We start from the raw sequence: 16,750 nt of genomic DNA on the forward strand, positions 1-16,750 counted from the left end.
CTGATGTGCGGATACCTCATAATGTTTCTGTCTAAATCTATAATGCTGTTCACTAATTTATAAGTATGTTTGTTCAACTGTTTGATCAACTACAAAGACTAACCGGGAAAAGTGCGTACGAATCTATTTCTTAGATAAAGATTAATCAGATGGAATTAATCATAACTACCCGCTTCTATCATGGGAATTATTTCGGGGGTTAATTTTTGCATTGTCCAAAAGCGAATCAAAAATTATTTTTTTCCCGGCTAATTTTTCCGGTTGCCAATTACATGAATTGATATATCAATCCGACTCTTTCCATTTGTATCCGTGACTACTGACTTGACAAAAAAATGAAAAAATAAAATTAATTTTTACTGGACGAACCATCTTCATCCCTCGAATTTATCCTTTTTTTAGAAGTTTTTAGAAGACTAAATTCGGGAATTCATCAAACGAATTTCATACTGCAAAGACTTGCTGACCAATGTTCTAAGCTAATATTTCTGTTTTTAACACAAACTTTGCCGACTTTATTATAAATTCGAATCAATCACTATTATTGATCTAACCATCGAAATAAAATGCACCACGCCAAATACTGGATTAAAACGTATTTTATTAATCCTAGTTTCAATTTGTCTAACATTCCAACAATCTGTTCACAATCACTGATGATTTTACATGGTCTCAAGAGAATAGTAACTATTTTTAAACTGATTTGACAAAAAAATGAAAATCTGTTCTGAATGAACCACCCTCCTCCCTCTAATTTATTTAGTCTTTTTCTGGAAACTTTTGGAAAACTGAATTCGGAAACTCACCAAACAAGTCTCAAACAGCAAAGATACATGGAATTAATTTTGTTATGCATGCAATTTATTAATTGCTGGTTGTTACCACTATTATGGTTTGATCAGAAAATGAAAAAATCACTGAAATTAATGTTTCTTTATCATACATTAAAAAAAACGATTTAGAAAACTTTTTTTTTTTGAATTTCTCAAGGTTTCAATTGTAGTTTTTTATTGGTAAGCACTAATATTATGATTATAATAAAAAATCAATGATTGCAATAAAATCGATGATTATAATAAAAAAGTCAACATGCAGAAAAGTGAATAAAAAAAATTAAAGTGTATGTTACACTTGATTCGTTCACATCCCATCAAATCTTCTGAACATTTTCTAACTCTGAATATAGTCATATCATATTAAGAACGGGCTGCTTATTTCAGTTATTTCAAGAATTACCGTTAAATATATTAAGACTTGGTTCTTTTGACATAAACGCAATTAAATTATGGTAAAAACATAAGATATAAATACATATGAGCAGTACCACTTGATCGCATAAAAACAAACAGGAAGACTGTAGTATATTTACTAAGATCATGAAACCAACAACTGTTCACGATAGGCACTAGGAAATTTCACTGCCAGATATCTTCAAGCAATAATGCCATGTTTTTACAGAGAATAAGCTCAATGGTTGATTGCAATCACAAAGGACCATTAAAAAAAGAAAAATAAAAGTAAAAGGATCACACACTGACTTTCTTATCTATCACCTTATCTTCGATTAATTCATATTCCTCCTGTTTATCAGGTAATGCATTATTGGTTGATTTCACTGAATCTTCCAATTGTGGCATGCACCTTGATTTTGGTAAAAGTTTTTGATCTATCGGAATACCACGCCTTTTCTTCCATTTTTCTTCAAAACTCAGAATTGTTTCCACCTTTAAAAAAAGTTATGAAGTTGATTCCTCTGTTCATCCACGCCACTATTCAAATCAAACCTTATTTGCAAAATCAAATCTTATTGCATTAATTAAAAACTTCAAGGAATGCCTTAATTACATGATATTTTAATAAAAGTTGATTCAATCTGTCCAACAATTTTTCTGACAAATTTGCAAGTCTGCTTCATCTCTACTATTTCTAATAATATGGCCTCACTTTATAACTAATAAAAAGAAAAATTTCCATTACCTCTTGTGTCCACGAATAGCCACTAGGTGAGCCCACCAACAAATGTCGTAATTTACCACCCGAAAGTTCGTCCAGTCGTTCAAATTCAGCAATTTCCATTTCCGGAAGTTCACGTCGAATCGTACTGTAAATACCTCAATTTTTTTAACAAAATGAATTCAAAACAAAGCAAAGGAAAGTTCCTCCAGTCCTAACGATTAATAAAACTGTCCATTATTCCGTATAGTACATCTTTTAAGAAGAATAAAGTGAAAGACTTGGAGATCACTTTAAGTTTTAAGTCTCACTTTATTCTTAGTAATACAAACAGTTGCAATGAAACATACAACATACTTGGAATGGGTGTGAAAAAAAAAGATTTAAATTTACAGCTTAAAATTAAAAAGCAAAACCTTGTCATTAACGGTTTGTCATCATCCGTAACAGCAGGTCGTTCGTTTACTCGGCCAGCAACATAAAATAATCGTCCATCATCATCTTCGGCATATATATTACCTGTATGCATTACCTATACGCAATAAGAAATAAATTTCTCCACATAAAGTTAGTATTGGAAGCTTCGTAATTTATTCACGAACAAATCTTCAGAGATTTTTGAAAAAGTTCAACAATCAAAGATGAGATATTACAGTATGATCAGAATATTTATTCAAATGTTTATTCTTGGAAAAATGATCTGTAACTTTGAGTTCAAAATTTCAAACCTCGTTATCTCCCTTTCTGCTTTGCCTTCTTCAATTATCCTGAATCAACTGTAAATCCAGCTTAATTATTGTGTTATAATAGTTTCAGTAAATAACCTTTCGCATCAATGACAACCCTCTCGTTTACCAGAAGTTCCATCTCCCTCTGCAATGATTGCATAGCATTTTCATAACTGATCCCAAATACTCTCAAATCCGGAATAGATTCTTCCAGTAACAAAGCCGCTTTTGCAATATCCTAAAAATCCATTAAAATGTAATTACATTTCACATTTTCATTTTTTTTACCAGTATTTGAAGGATGAGAATATTGAATACTTCTATGCTAAATGATATTTCATAATTAAATAATGATCATTTAAAGAATACATTATTGTGGTCATCTTTCAAACAAGATAGATTTTTTCGTCCTTTGCTTTCCCATTATTCCATTATTTTGCTACAAAAAAAACAGGAACGGAAAAAACCGGAACTTTCTCTGAAAAATGTGTTCTTTAGTGATAGTATCAATACCTTGACATGATCCATCCCTTCCAATCGAAGATAGCGCAATTTCTTGAGTGTCCGTAGACCAGCTAAACCTTTAGCTGTGATTCGACTACAGTCACTGAGATCTAGCATTTCAAGTGATTCCGGGAACAATGCACCAATCCGTGACATCATCCAATCGTCCGCATAACAACATCCAGCAAGTCTCAGCAATCGTAAATGACTTAATTCGGCTAGATTTTCTAGACCTGAATTAAATATTGATCTTTCATATTTAAAAAGGAAAAAAGTTCACGAAATTTACAAAGTACTACTAAAAATATTAATATCGCAGCGTTATATCAGTATAACTACAGTTTTGAAAGAAATCGTATCAATTCATAGATGCAAATTATAATTTTTTCCAAGCATAGAAACCAACGCACGACTTGTGTTATCAAACAATCATCAAATATTACTTTAACCATTATAACTATTTATTATTACCATTATTATCATTTAATATTCTAGAAACAAATCTCATAGCTTTTTCTCTAGACAAAAAAAAAAAATATTTCGAGTAAACCTTCGAACATCAACTCTGTATCGCTAGCATCAATTGCCTCAATATACAAGCCCGGGACTTTCTGTCCTGGTAATGCATAGTTCCCTTTACCATCCTTTTTTATCCATACATTATCGGCAACAAACTTCACGGCTGCTCCACGATGTACCAAAAAATGAGCAGCAGCTAAATCTGGACCAAGAAATAGCAAACGTTCCGGAATAAATCTAAAAAATGACGAGATATAATTCAAGCAAACAGTATTAGTTTGACCTGAATGTCACAGTCATGACCTATTGATATCATATCCATCTTATGGCGACAAAAGATTTAAACACTGATTCTAGCTTGATATAACAGTGTTACTTTTTTCCTCGTTCTTTTTAATTTCGAGATTTCTAAACGTTAAAAAATCTCTTCGGAAATATACAAGTGGACATAGATGTACAAGTATTTTATTTTTATAATTATGCTAATCAAAATCCGCTTAAATTTAGTTATTATTTAATGCAAATAAATAGCATCGTAATTACAGACTGTCATTATTGAATTCTGGCTTAGGGACAATGCGCGGCTGTTCTCTAGCATTACATTATATGAAATCAATGGTCGCCATATTATTAGCATTTATTCCAATTGTCTCCGCTGTAAAGTGCTTTTCGAGCATGCAAAAAAGTCAAGCAGAAGAATGTGGTCCTAATGGATACTGCTTTTCATTTAACGGAACCGATCCTGCAGTATATATAAAATCTGTCCGCGGTTGTGATAATAGCTTCGTATGCGAAGTGAGAATCAATTCATTTACTTTTTTTTTTCCCCCCCCCCTCTTTTATTATGAAAGTAAATCAATAGAAGTGATGTGAAATAGTATGGTAAATGGTAAAGTCAAATTTCATCAAATTTTTGTGAAACTAGCCCAACTATTCATCTGAAATTGACATCATTCACATGTAGCACCAAAAAACTATGAATTTAAATTCAAGATTATGGTTCACAACATAACAGATGAAAAAACACATCCAGTTGGTGAACGGAAACAAAGTGTATTTGGTTATATGAATTACTGTGCCTCAAGTGTCATGATACGCCCAACTCAAGAAGATCACGAAATGATCGGTACGCTATGTTGCTGTAATCAAGACTGGTGCAATGTAAATTACGAGCACGAACCGGCTAATGATTTGGATAGAATTTTTGAACTAGACCAAGGTACTGTGGCAGATTATTACTTACTGAAAAATATTGCAAAGAAATATGGCATTAGCTGAATTTGATCATTCTATGTATTTATTTACTCCCATCGTTTCCACTCTGTGATACTTTGTTTTTTTTCCATTTGATTCGAATAATTACTGTGTTAAATAAACGACATTTTTCCCTTTTCTATTTAACTTTACTTTTCAAAAATATTCCCCATACTTGAATGAGAAATACTATTTCAATATCTATTTGAATATATTTCCACTTGAATATCGCACTACTGCTTGAATATCTTATTCAGTTAGAGTTCTCTTCCAATAATGGTAACTGAAATATATGTCAGTTTTTTCTTTGCGTCAAAAAAAGATTGAATGGTCCGCCACTTAATTTTTCTTATTCAGCCTTTGTTTAACCAGTTAATCAATCGGTCGATCGTTATTCGACCACATGCAACATATTTTTCAACATATCGAAAATATTTTAAAACTCCGTATTGTATTCAACACACAGAATTTTGTATAAATTATTCAGTGTTGGTTTTCATGTGCTTATTCAATGTGATTTTCAGTCTGCAGCGTATATCTCTATCTGCTAATGTATATTTTCAATTAGTGCATATAATTCTTAAGTTTCTGATAAATGCGATTCGTCAATATCACAATACTATTTTATGCTTTAGATATTATTGAAAAATTGATCAACCATGCAGATCCAAAATAATCTTAAATATTTGGATGATTTGGAAGTTTGTTCTTAGGATTTCGATCAGTTAAATCAGCAATATCGATTAACCCAATTACTGTCGTAAATATAATTTAAATTCATCTTATTTGGAATGATAATAATGATAAAAATAGGCAAAACGGACAATTAATTACCTTTGATCATATTGGAGATGTTGAAAATGTTCATAACGTTTAAAGCGACGTAAATTATCCAAACTATGGTCGACATATCGTAGTTGCGTATAAAATGTATTAAATTCGATATCATTTGGTGCATCCTCCGGTTGTTTCCTTGGCAAGACTGAAATTTTCACCAGATAATTTATGCTACTGGATTAGCTGAAAACTAAATTTAACAATCTAAACAAGTATAAGAAGCTGGAGCAAAAAGATAGAGGCTAGCAATAACTTGCAAAAAAAAATTATTCACTCAATTTACTTTTTACCAAAACTATTCATGAAGATATTATTGATGCCATTAAATTATGCCAACGATTCGATTAGAATGATTTCAACAGAACTGGTATCATTTGGTACAAAAGAAAAAAGGAAAGAAAAAACATCAACCACGAGGAACCAGACGGAAATTATTCATACTCACTCCTAGTTTTAGTAACAAAAAGGAATTTATAAGCTTTTATTTTATATCTCATTTTGATTACTATCAAAAACTGCTGAATCGAAATTGGATTAAACTGAACCAACCGTTAAGTTAAAGATAATAGACAGCACTGAATTAGAACAGAAAGCTACCGAAAGCTACACGAGAAGAAAAAGATGATCAAGTCGAACTGAATTGTACCGACGATGCGTTATTAGTTACATTGCAAAGTGTCAAGTTGAAGCTTCAAACATTACATAATTCTGCATTGGACAAATAAATCCTAACACAAATACTCTCATAAACGACAAAGAAATAAGATTATAAGAAATAAAATTAAAAAAAAAGAAATAATAAAAAAAACAAAATTTTAGAAATTACAAAAAGCAAAAAAAAAAACCCCAACGTCAAAAATAATCTAAAAATCCATCCAAAACAAAAAATATAAAAAAAAATTAAAAAAAGGATTTTGAAAAAATAACAAAAAAATAAAAATACAAACTGATCACAATTTCCTAATTACAAGTCAGGCATAAATTTAAGCTACAATAGCCATCCTAAAAAACAGATAACAGAAAATGTGAAATACATCACATCATAAACCTACCATCTTCAACCCGTTCGGGCGAAAGATATCCATCATCCGTTAGTTTGATGTAATTCTTGATTGATTTTTCAATTTTCTTTTCTTCCACTTCTTCCGCCACCAATTCCTGCCATCGTATGAATTTGCTCCACCGATGGATGAACGTACGTTTTTGACATTTAATGCACTCCCGAATAACGAGCTTCCCAAATACGTGATAAATATTTTTCATCCTACAAATCAGAAACATTACTCCTACCAGTTCTCATACCTGGAAAAGTTGAAATATAAAATTTTAATAGGATTAATTCCAAGATTTGTCCAATAGTGTCCCAACAACCTCATATCTCCTATATTTCGGAGTTCATACCTCTAACTGATCCTGATTGTCGAGAAAATTTTTATCCGAACATAATTGCAATATCAACATTGTCCTCCTTGAAATATATAAATTTTTTTTTTGGATGATAAACCAAACATTTTCCAGGATTGCATGGAAGGAACAATTAGAAAGAAAAAACTTTTTTTTTCGTAAAATGATTTACTTTTCAAATGTACATAACTTACATAGTAAAAACAGTGCTGGCATTAAACAGAGAATCATAAAATTGAAGAAAATGAAAACCATCATTCATCACACGAAACCAGTATGATTTTTAACGGGTTACTTTGAGAAATTCAACTGAAATATATCGCATACACAAAAAACTGAGGATTACAAAAAAAGTATTTTATAAAAACAAAATTAGATATATTATTATGTATCTAAAAAAAAAGTGAATTATGATGAGGAAGACGGAAAGAAATTTATTAGGTTGGAAGAGTTGGAAAAGAAAAAGTATGACCAACAAATAATGTACAAATTCATTTTTTAATTTTAATAGTACAAATTTGAGACCTATGAACATTTCGAAGCTTGAATAACGAAAATCAAAACAATGTTCATCGGGGGGGAAGGGGGGGGAAAAAAAAACTGCTGAAAAAGAGAACTTGAGAAATCTCTAAAATGCTGCTGATCATACAGTTCTTGAATAGTTTCAAAATTTCAAATAAGCGAAAATGTCGGTAAAATAGAGTGACAGCATGGAATGAACATGAGATAATACATTATTATGCGAAATAAATAAAGCATGACAAAGAGACAATCAATAAACATAAATTTAATAATAGATAACAGCTTAAAGTACGATGGACGGAAGAGGGAATTATGAAAGAGTCAATAATAAGTACCAGGTGGACCTTGAAACTTAATAACACGGTCTCACCTTAGAATAATTCGTAGCTTAATAGTTACGGTGATTAACTGTTATCAGAATACTAACTGAGATCTTTCGAATTATATTATCACTTCAAATTTATCCATATGATTAAAGGATTTATAATTAATAGTTAATATTGATGCCACCAAAGCGGTGATTCCTTCCCAGTAACTTACCAAGTACGAAATAAAAGCTTCCCAGCATTATTCATCATATGCTCTAAGCACTTCTATGCCATTTTCTAGTCTTCACATCCCACCATTTTTCGTCAAATGAGGCAACTGTTTCAACCAAAATAGGTAAAAATCTACTCTAAATACCAAATACCTGTTGCAATCACAGATTATCGTGCTTTCAGCATAGCCTTCATTAATGTAAAAGCGCCGATACCAAACATGCCGAATATCACCAACGCTCTAATTGATAGCCACCACCGACTGCATTCCGATTTCAAATTAAGTTGTTCACTTGCCTCAACTTCATTTCTATCAATTATCATTTTTGCGCGATCAAAAAAATTTTCCTGAAATACGTAGAAAGAACCGATTTTATAAGAAAAACATTTTTTCTTTTCTTTTAGGGAAATATTTTCCAAATAAACTGATTAAAATTAAGAAGACTGAACATAACTACAAAAATAAATGTACACTAGTATGTGATAATTTCGTGAATGAACCAATAAAAGCCAAATTTATCAACTGTCCGAATCCACATATTATAAATATTTGTAGTTACCACCAGAATATTCCAAAATTTCATTTGATAATCTTTTATCTGATAATCTTTTTGTATATGTTTCGTATGTATAATTCAGATATAAGTACATGACATAAAAGTGTCAGGTCCAAAGTGGAGGGAAAGTTAGCCGAGAAAGAAAAGGTTTGAAGCAGTTACGCTCTATGTGCGGTACTGTTTAATAAAAAAAAAAAAAAATCAAGTAGTCATGTCGATCCGCACTTCTTTCATTTCTACCGTAGCAAAGGTAAAATTTCAAGTTCCGTTTGATATTTTTTTTTCCAGATATTTTTAAATATTTCAAGATGTTTCATTTTGTTGCAGCTTCAAAATATAGCGTTATCGCTACTTCAATCATCTCAGTTTATTTTGGAAATTCTGCAGGTTTCCAGAGTAGCACTAGTAATTATAGTGGATTTGTGTTTTACCTACTCATTTTTAAATTTTTCTATTCACTGTTAAAGTTGCGCTCCGATTTATTAACTGGAAATGAAGTCACACTGTTTTAAATTCAAGAAAGTCTAAACAAGAAAAAAATTTTCCAAGGAAACATATTTTAAAAGAAACAGTTTATTCTCGCATACCCAAGAACGTTTCTCTTGTGGCCATGTTAAAACGATCCGCTTGTGCAAGAATTTGGACGTGTAAGATGCAATCATTGACACTTCTGAAAACATCTGCATATCACAAAGTTTCATTGCAACTAATCCAGCAAATGCAATCAATGCCACCAATCGTCCATAAGATAGTTGTTCAGCTGACTCATCCTCATCGTTTTGTGTAAAACATTCTACAACCTGCAATAACGAGTATTTACTGGCCTAAATTACTAGAACTAAATTATATGTTAAATAAGGGTCGAAGCTTGGAAGATACTGTTAGATCTTTCCAGAATATAATTAAATATGCTTCACACTTCAATGGATTTGTACAACTTAATACAATGAAAATACAGCAGCAGATATGTAGCTAGCGAGATTGATAGCTATAAAGTCACATTATTTAAAATAAAACGATAGCTATAGATATAAATAGTAAAATCATACCAATCAATTAACCCTGTTAATTATTTAGACTACGTTATTTATTCAGAGCTAATTTATGAAAGTCAATGCGATGAGTGATCAGCAAGAGCAATTTACATAATATTAAAGTAAACTGATACTTGTTTTTCAAAATATATGTAGGTAAATATCATGTATTTATTTACCTCAACATATCGTTGAAATGTAAGCCTTCCATTTAGACATAATGTTGTAACCATGTTCTTGAGCTCTTCTGCATGTTTCTTTTCAAAAATTAAGACAACCGCTCGAATTAATTCATTTCGATAATCGTCCGAAACTGGGGTTTCTGGCAAACGCGGACAATAACCGTTATGCAGGTGCACACGATACTGGATATAATCAGTGATGTAACTCTGTAAATCGATAACTGAATGTTTAAATTTTGGAAAAAATATCATGACATGGAGGTAATAAAGAAATTAACACTACTTCATCTACCATCAGATTAAAAAAAATGGAAAAAAGATGGAGAACCTTCATTTAATGACGTTTAAAGTGGAAGAAAAAGTTTTACAGGTGGTCTATTGAATGCAAAACAATCATTACGTACATCTCACTTTTTCGTTTCAAATATATTTGAAGTAATAACGAAGAGGGTGCAAAGCTAAGCTCAGCTTCATAACATATTCAATTCCATCTCGATCATCTATTGCTTTTCGTATAACGCTAATTTTTGCTGCCTAATAAATGATCATTCATATTTCTTCGGAATCTCAATATTTTGGTTTGTACCATTAATGAATTTCCGGAATCCATTAAAAGATGGATTAATATCTCGTCAAAAGTTGAACCTGTATAATATTAAGCCCCCTCAGAGGATCCATTGATTCACTGGTCGTATCGCCACTATACTGATCATTTTTCACAGCGACTAAATCAACGACATTCATTTCCTCAAAAACAAAACTTCCATTGTTGCTTATTCTGTTCATAAATACAACGCAAAAACGCATAATAAACCTTTTCGACTAATCCAAACTATCGCAAAATATGCGCTACAATCTTACCGCTAACACTCACGCATTGAGGATTTGCGCTTTCCAAACAATCTCGTCCTCTCTATAGCTATGAAGTAATTTCGAAAACCATGAAATAGTAATTCAAAAATCCTTGAAACAATAACACCAAAAGTCCGCAACCAAAAAAACCCTCATCCATTTTGGCTTCAAAAAGTTTATGATACTAATGAAATGTTCAAATTTTTTGGTTATAAGCCATCGCATTTTTCAGAAAAAATGATACAACTTGATAAAGTTTATTTTCGAGATATACAAAGTGGACGACCAAGAACAAAAAGTGGCAGGATTTTGCGATATCAATGCGAATGTCTCAGTACGAATTAAATTCAGTCAAGAAACCGTGAAAAATTCTTGATTGGAATATATTACATCCTGCATAATTGAACATCGTATATAAATGAAGTTTGTCGCAAAATCCACAGGATCCATCAAAGTGGAAAATGCAGCATATTACATAACAATACCAACAAAAATTCGAAAACTCCGACTAATTTAAGAAAAAAATTGATGACTACTTGAAAACAACTTGAAACAAAGACGAACAAATCGACAGAAGATCATTAAAAGTTTCTAAGGTTCTTAAAAAAGTTCATCATAACTTTTTAAAAGTGGTTTAATCACAATTTTTTTCATCCTATCCATGAAATTGAATCAATAAATCTAATGGTCCTGAAAGACTGAATCTCGAGATCGCAGAATAACACCAAAAACAACTATGAATACGCATTATAGTAGATAATAATATGAAAACTTGTAGTTTAAAAGAGAAATAGCATGAGCAGGAACAATTTAAAATTCATTATGCGGCACTTTTTAAGTACTACCTATATGGAAATCACCCTGTACTTAGGAACTATGACTCTTGATGCAGCGCACAAAAATGATTGCAAAGATTGCACTTCACCTATTTCAAAAATGATTGCACTTCATCTATTTTCGAGGCACGTAAAGCAAACATAGACTTTCCAGAAATTTGTAAGCATTAAATAATTCTTTAAGCAGTAGCAGGTGCATTAATGGACCACAGTATGGATGATTCCAACTTCAGCAAGTTTATACAAACAAACAAACAAATTATCATGTTCTAAGCATAAATTTAAATAATGTGAAAACGGCAATGCTTAGAACACCAAAAACAACAAATCTGCTAATTGCTGACCACCACTCATTTCTTTCTACTTTGGACTCTGCTTCTTCTGTTTTGTTCAATTTGATTATCGTCCTTGCAAGATCAAAAAATTTACTCTGAAATTATGTTCAAACTTTCAATAAGGTAAAAGAAAAATGTTCTTGCTTCTCCACCATTTTTTTTTACGCTCCATATGGGACTATTCTGAAGTCAAAACTGCATAAGATAGATTACATTACAATGCGAGCTAACCCAAGAGCGCTTATGATGTGGCCATGTCAAGGCAATTCTTTTCTGCAAGAATATTGAAGTGTATGACATAATCATTGAAACTTCCGTGAAACATTTCATGTCGATTAACCGTATAGCAATCAGTCCAGTGAATGCGATCAGTGCTATCAGACGTCCATAAGACATTTGTGACGGTGTTTCATTGCGAATACATACGAAGTGCTCCATAATCTGGAGAAAGATACGTTGTAAAAATCTCATCCTGCTCTATGATTATATGATATAGTCAGTCAGAATAGTTAAAGTTCAATTATTATAACTAGAAAATCTGTGTTCTATTTTATCAGCAACATAATTTTCACAAAATGAATAAAAGGCGTTTAATTGGATACTCACTTCGATATATCTATTAAACGAAAAACTTTCATTCTCGCACAACATTTCCACCATTTTTTGGAGCTCTTCCTCATGTTTCTCCTCAAAAATTAAAGCCACAGAACGAATCAAATCATTCTCGCAACCTTGTCTACATGGCTGTATCAAATTTGGTGTCCTATGATTTCCGCGCATGCGAACACGGTATTGAATATAATCAGCTACGAAATCCTGCAAATTGGTAACTAAATATCGTTGAAAATCGGGACTCACTAAGCCTAAAATATGATGTCTAAGAACATACAACCACATTTCAAAACGAACTTAAACTAAGTATTTGGATCTTAGCTCCCGAAAGTCTCAAAATATAAGTTTGTTCTCAGCGCGATGGATTCAAATATTCCCGAATGATGTAAAAGTGTCTATATTATATCTATTCGAGCTTACAGCAATTCTCCATTCTCTCGTCCACATGAAAAAGCATATTTAGATATCAAACGGATTTCGCAAGCCTATCAATCTACCACGACAAAAACGGCACTTACTTGTATGCAGTATATGTTATCTTGACATTCTAACCACTTACTGCTACATTCATCATATTTGTCGCATTTCAAAGCGATTGAATCATTGGTAAACATCGTCTGAAATTCTATTTATTCGTCAGTTACAATTGGTAATTACAAAAGATTGCGAAGTGACGTAAAAACGCGATCAAACTGTGGAATACAGATAATGATGATATATCATGAGCATGCTTTCATAAACCGAATTCACGAGTCACATCTCAAAAAAGAATTCGGATTGTCAAGATATTCATGAAAACTTCAAAATAAATGAATTAAAATTAATAACTAGTAGGACACAAAAAGTGGACAATATCAATTAACTATTGTTTAGCGAAAAAAGCGATGTAATTTTCGATACTTTTAGAATGGATTTTTATATTCAGAGCTATATTCAGAGCATCGATACTTTTAGAATGGATTTTTATATTCAGAGCTAGTACCCCGAAACCTGAAATGACATTCATTTCTTTGGTTCATCAACGACAACATAATCTTGCTTCAGTCGAGGTGCTATCACAACTCCTAACGCAATTAATGCCGCTAACGAAAGAACCAAATAACCACTGGCATATACGGAAGCAATATCTGTCCCCAGAGCCAAATCAAACGCAATGAAACGGATACCATTCAATGAATGAAAAACAATTGGGTACGCAATGACAAATTTAAACATATCGGTTACAACCCACGGTAATCCAAGACCACGAATAAAATCAATGAACGTGGTAAAGTTTAACGGCAGCAGGGCAAAACCAACACCACCAATCAACAAAGCGCCTGAAATACGATTGAGAATTTTCGTGATGTTCAGGTAATTTTCATTGATTCCCTTTGGAGAATCCCATAATTCGAGCTACTTCTAAATACCTGTAATCTAGTGGTTTCGTCACCATTAGCCTCCACTTCGAGATTATTTCGCCCATATTTGTTGTGACTTAAAATATTTTTTCCTGACCTACTTACCTACTATTCTGCGTTTTATCCCACGACAATTTCAGTTATTCTTACTAATTTTTCAGCACTCCATTTCCATCTGGAAGTGTTTGCGAAATTTTCAAAGATATTGTTAGAGATACAAATTTCTCAAACCCAACATTTACAAAAAAGATTCACCAGCCATAGCACACCCCGTCACACGATGAAACCCAGAAACCATCCATGTGACTTGCGGCTTATATACCGTAAGATGTGGGCTGATCGGTCGCTTCAAGGCTCGCTGTCGCATGAGATAATCCCAACCCCATTCTTGAATTGGAGTTTTCGTAGATTGCTGTGAAACACAGGTCTTTAGCAATCGTAAGACCTAAAGATACGATCAAATATGCTTCCATCCTTCTACTTTTATTTCCCCGTTAATAAAGCATCAAATAATCTCACCAACATTGAAACTGTTGTAGTTCATACCCTAATATATTTTCAACTATCGCATCACCCAGTGCTTAACTTGGATATATCTCCAGCCACAGATTTATCGGTTTCAAAAATAATTCGAAAAAAGATAAAAAAATTATCGGTTTCAAAAAGTCAAATGAACAAATGACGAATGATTTTTCACCGCTATTACAAACACTGATTACTAACCAAAATACAGCGAATGGAAATTGCCAAAAAATACTCATCTTATTTGTACGAATTGAATCCCAGTCTTCCATAGGCTTTTTCTTACCCAACTTTAGTTTTCCAACACTTTTCTTTTAAGAATTGAATAACTGTGATGGATACCTGAATATTTTGAGACAAAGGACGGCTAGACGCAGCATTTTTCAACTGAAGCAACATTTTCACCTGAAATATGTAACACTACAATTTACAATAGGAACTCTTTAATATCAGTACTGGAAATCCCTTTGGTGTTTAATCCATCAGTCAACTGTTCCAACAATCAACACACAGGAGAACATGACAATTATCAACAAACGGAATTTTTATTAACAATAACCCACCATTTTCTTTCAATCCTTTTCATCCATTAATTTTGTTACGGTATTCCCAAAAATGGTTTATTCTAAACAGATGAAATAAGAAAAGGAACATTCGAAATTTTTAGATTTCTATCTTTTTAATCCACTCATGATAAAAACAAGCTAATAATTTCGACACGGTGCAAATCATTCATTCTCTATATACTGGAATAATATTAGGATGAAAAGTAAGTTATCAAATGATAAGAAACCTAACAAAGGAGATGTTTTGAAAACTTTAATTAAGGCTTAGATTTGTTACAAAATTTTGACAATTCTTTCAATTTACATAAATACTATACAACATATTAATAAATACATATATGCGCGCATACGTATGTACACTAATACAGACATATATCCATATCCATATTCAATAAATACACTCCACGTAGATGCTCTGCATGCACTTACACCATATATCCATATACGCCACAAGTAAGTATAGTTGAAGGTACACGCGATACAAACATACGTCTAATTAGACGTAGACAAATACGCCCTTTATACTCAACACACGTACATTATTAAATGATTGAATAATTCGAACGCTTCCAAATTAATAAGTAGCACTATCGCTGGGATGAACAAAGGAAATGTAGGAACGAATGTGAGAAGATAACTGTCCATTCAAGTGTAACACATCGATGACCTTAATATGCACTGTGATACGTGAGTAGAAGAGAGGTTGTCGATAGTGAAGAGGATGTAACACTCTACCGCTCTACCCAATCGATGATCTCATCTTTTAGATCTGAATCGATTCAAGCAGTTCCCGCTTCCCCGCTCCCCCGCTCCTTCGCTATCATCTCATCATATCATTTTCGAACGGACATAAATAATTAGCTGAGAAGGAATAAACATCCGAATTAAATAATCATCCATTTTTATAAACATCAATAGAGGCAGAAAGAGTGAAGGTGAGGGAGAGAAAAAACTGAAGAATATAAATGAGGATAGAAGGGGAATGGAAAAGAATATAGACAACAAGAAAGGAAAAGATAGGAAGAGAATGAACATGAAAAGAAAAAAAGTGCATACATATATATATATGTATATACATGTATATGTGAAAATTTTGAATAATTGAAATTTTTGGCCAGTTTTTTTAATAATTAAGAGGATGAGGAAGAATAATTGAAATAATACAAAAAAGGAGAGAAAAGGATGAAGAAGAGTATGGAAATGTAGGAAAAGAGTAGAAATTTGAAACGGTTCTAATTTTTTTTTTCTTTTTTAAATAACTGTGTAAGTAGTACGCGAAAAAATCGGAACCATAATACAATAATGAAAAAAAAATTAAGAAATATAACATGTCGTGGCGCGTATGGGAAGTGATATTTCACATGTCGTGTCACCGATGGATTTCTTGCAAGTTTCATTAAATTTGACAATTTTGATGAGATTTTACCAAGTTCGGAGTAGAGTTAAAGAAATTCCAATGAGGTTTAAGTTTCCACACTTTTCACCGAACGAATCTCACGTGATTTTAACGGCATTAGGATGCACAGTAATTATTAATAAGAAAGTAAGCTGCTAATAATGTAAAGTTATTGCATTAACGTCCATTCTTTTAATC

At 32.2% G+C, this 16,750-nt stretch overlaps 4 protein-coding genes across 4 annotated transcripts; all 4 read right to left on the minus strand.

Annotated features, from left to right (window-relative positions):
- Positions 1-1,316: 1,316 nt before the first annotated feature.
- LOAG_02823 (hypothetical protein) lies at positions 1,317-7,287 on the minus strand. Its single transcript, XM_020446138.1, has 9 exons — positions 7,197-7,287; positions 6,848-7,059; positions 5,793-5,940; positions 3,736-3,941; positions 3,195-3,418; positions 2,778-2,919; positions 2,370-2,472; positions 1,978-2,101; positions 1,317-1,724 (listed from the first exon to the last, which is right to left on the minus strand). Exons 2-9 carry the CDS (start codon positions 7,056-7,058, stop codon positions 1,527-1,529), a joined length of 1,356 nt encoding a protein of 451 aa, XP_020303480.1. The 5' UTR covers position 7,059; positions 7,197-7,287; the 3' UTR covers positions 1,317-1,526.
- A 1,123-nt stretch (positions 7,288-8,410) lies between these two features.
- On the minus strand, positions 8,411-10,889 carry LOAG_02824 (hypothetical protein). The gene is made up of 4 exons (XM_003138361.2): positions 10,679-10,889; positions 10,031-10,240; positions 9,405-9,617; positions 8,411-8,608 (listed from the first exon to the last, which is right to left on the minus strand). Exons 1-4 carry the CDS (start codon positions 10,838-10,840, stop codon positions 8,429-8,431), a joined length of 765 nt encoding a protein of 254 aa, XP_003138409.2. The 5' UTR covers positions 10,841-10,889; the 3' UTR covers positions 8,411-8,428.
- Positions 10,890-11,983: 1,094 nt separating this feature from the next.
- Positions 11,984-13,451, minus strand: LOAG_02825 (apoptosis regulator protein; the record flags this gene model as incomplete). Its single annotated transcript, XM_003138362.2, has 4 exons — positions 13,187-13,451; positions 12,663-12,872; positions 12,288-12,497; positions 11,984-12,151 (listed from the first exon to the last, which is right to left on the minus strand). The coding sequence occupies exons 1-4, from the start codon at positions 13,280-13,282 to the stop codon at positions 11,984-11,986; spliced, it is 684 nt and encodes a 227-aa protein (XP_003138410.1). The 5' UTR covers positions 13,283-13,451.
- A 219-nt stretch (positions 13,452-13,670) lies between these two features.
- Positions 13,671-14,989, minus strand: LOAG_02826 (hypothetical protein; the record flags this gene model as incomplete). Its single annotated transcript, XM_003138363.1, has 3 exons — positions 13,671-13,987; positions 14,324-14,513; positions 14,933-14,989. The coding sequence occupies 3 exons, from the start codon at positions 14,987-14,989 to the stop codon at positions 13,671-13,673; spliced, it is 564 nt and encodes a 187-aa protein (XP_003138411.1).
- Positions 14,990-16,750: the final 1,761 nt, after the last annotated feature.

Source organism: Loa loa (assembly GCF_000183805.2).
Source record: "Loa loa unplaced genomic scaffold supercont3.59, whole genome shotgun sequence".
In the NCBI taxonomy this organism is placed as follows: Eukaryota; Metazoa; Nematoda; class Chromadorea; order Rhabditida; family Onchocercidae; genus Loa; species Loa loa.

Excerpts from the sequence above, each read along its gene's own strand:
- LOAG_02823 (XM_020446138.1), bottom strand. The coding sequence starts at position 7,058 with ATGAAAAATATTTATCACGTATTTGGGAAGCTCGTTATTCGGGAGTGC. Across the intron at positions 2,920-3,194 it reads AAGGGATGGATCATGTCAAG|GATATTGCAAAAGCGGCTTT; the intron begins GTATTGATACTA and ends ATGGATTTTTAG. Across the intron at positions 2,473-2,777 it reads GGTTGTCATTGATGCGAAAG|GTAATATATATGCCGAAGAT; the intron begins GTTATTTACTGA and ends TAATGCATACAG.
- LOAG_02824 (XM_003138361.2), bottom strand. The coding sequence starts at position 10,840 with ATGCGTTTTTGCGTTGTATTTATGAACAGAATAAGCAACAATGGAAGT. Across the intron at positions 10,241-10,678 it reads GGGGGCTTAATATTATACAG|AGTTACATCACTGATTATAT; the intron begins GTTCAACTTTTG and ends ATCGATTTACAG. Across the intron at positions 9,618-10,030 it reads CATTTCAACGATATGTTGAG|GTTGTAGAATGTTTTACACA; the intron begins GTAAATAAATAC and ends TCGTTATTGCAG.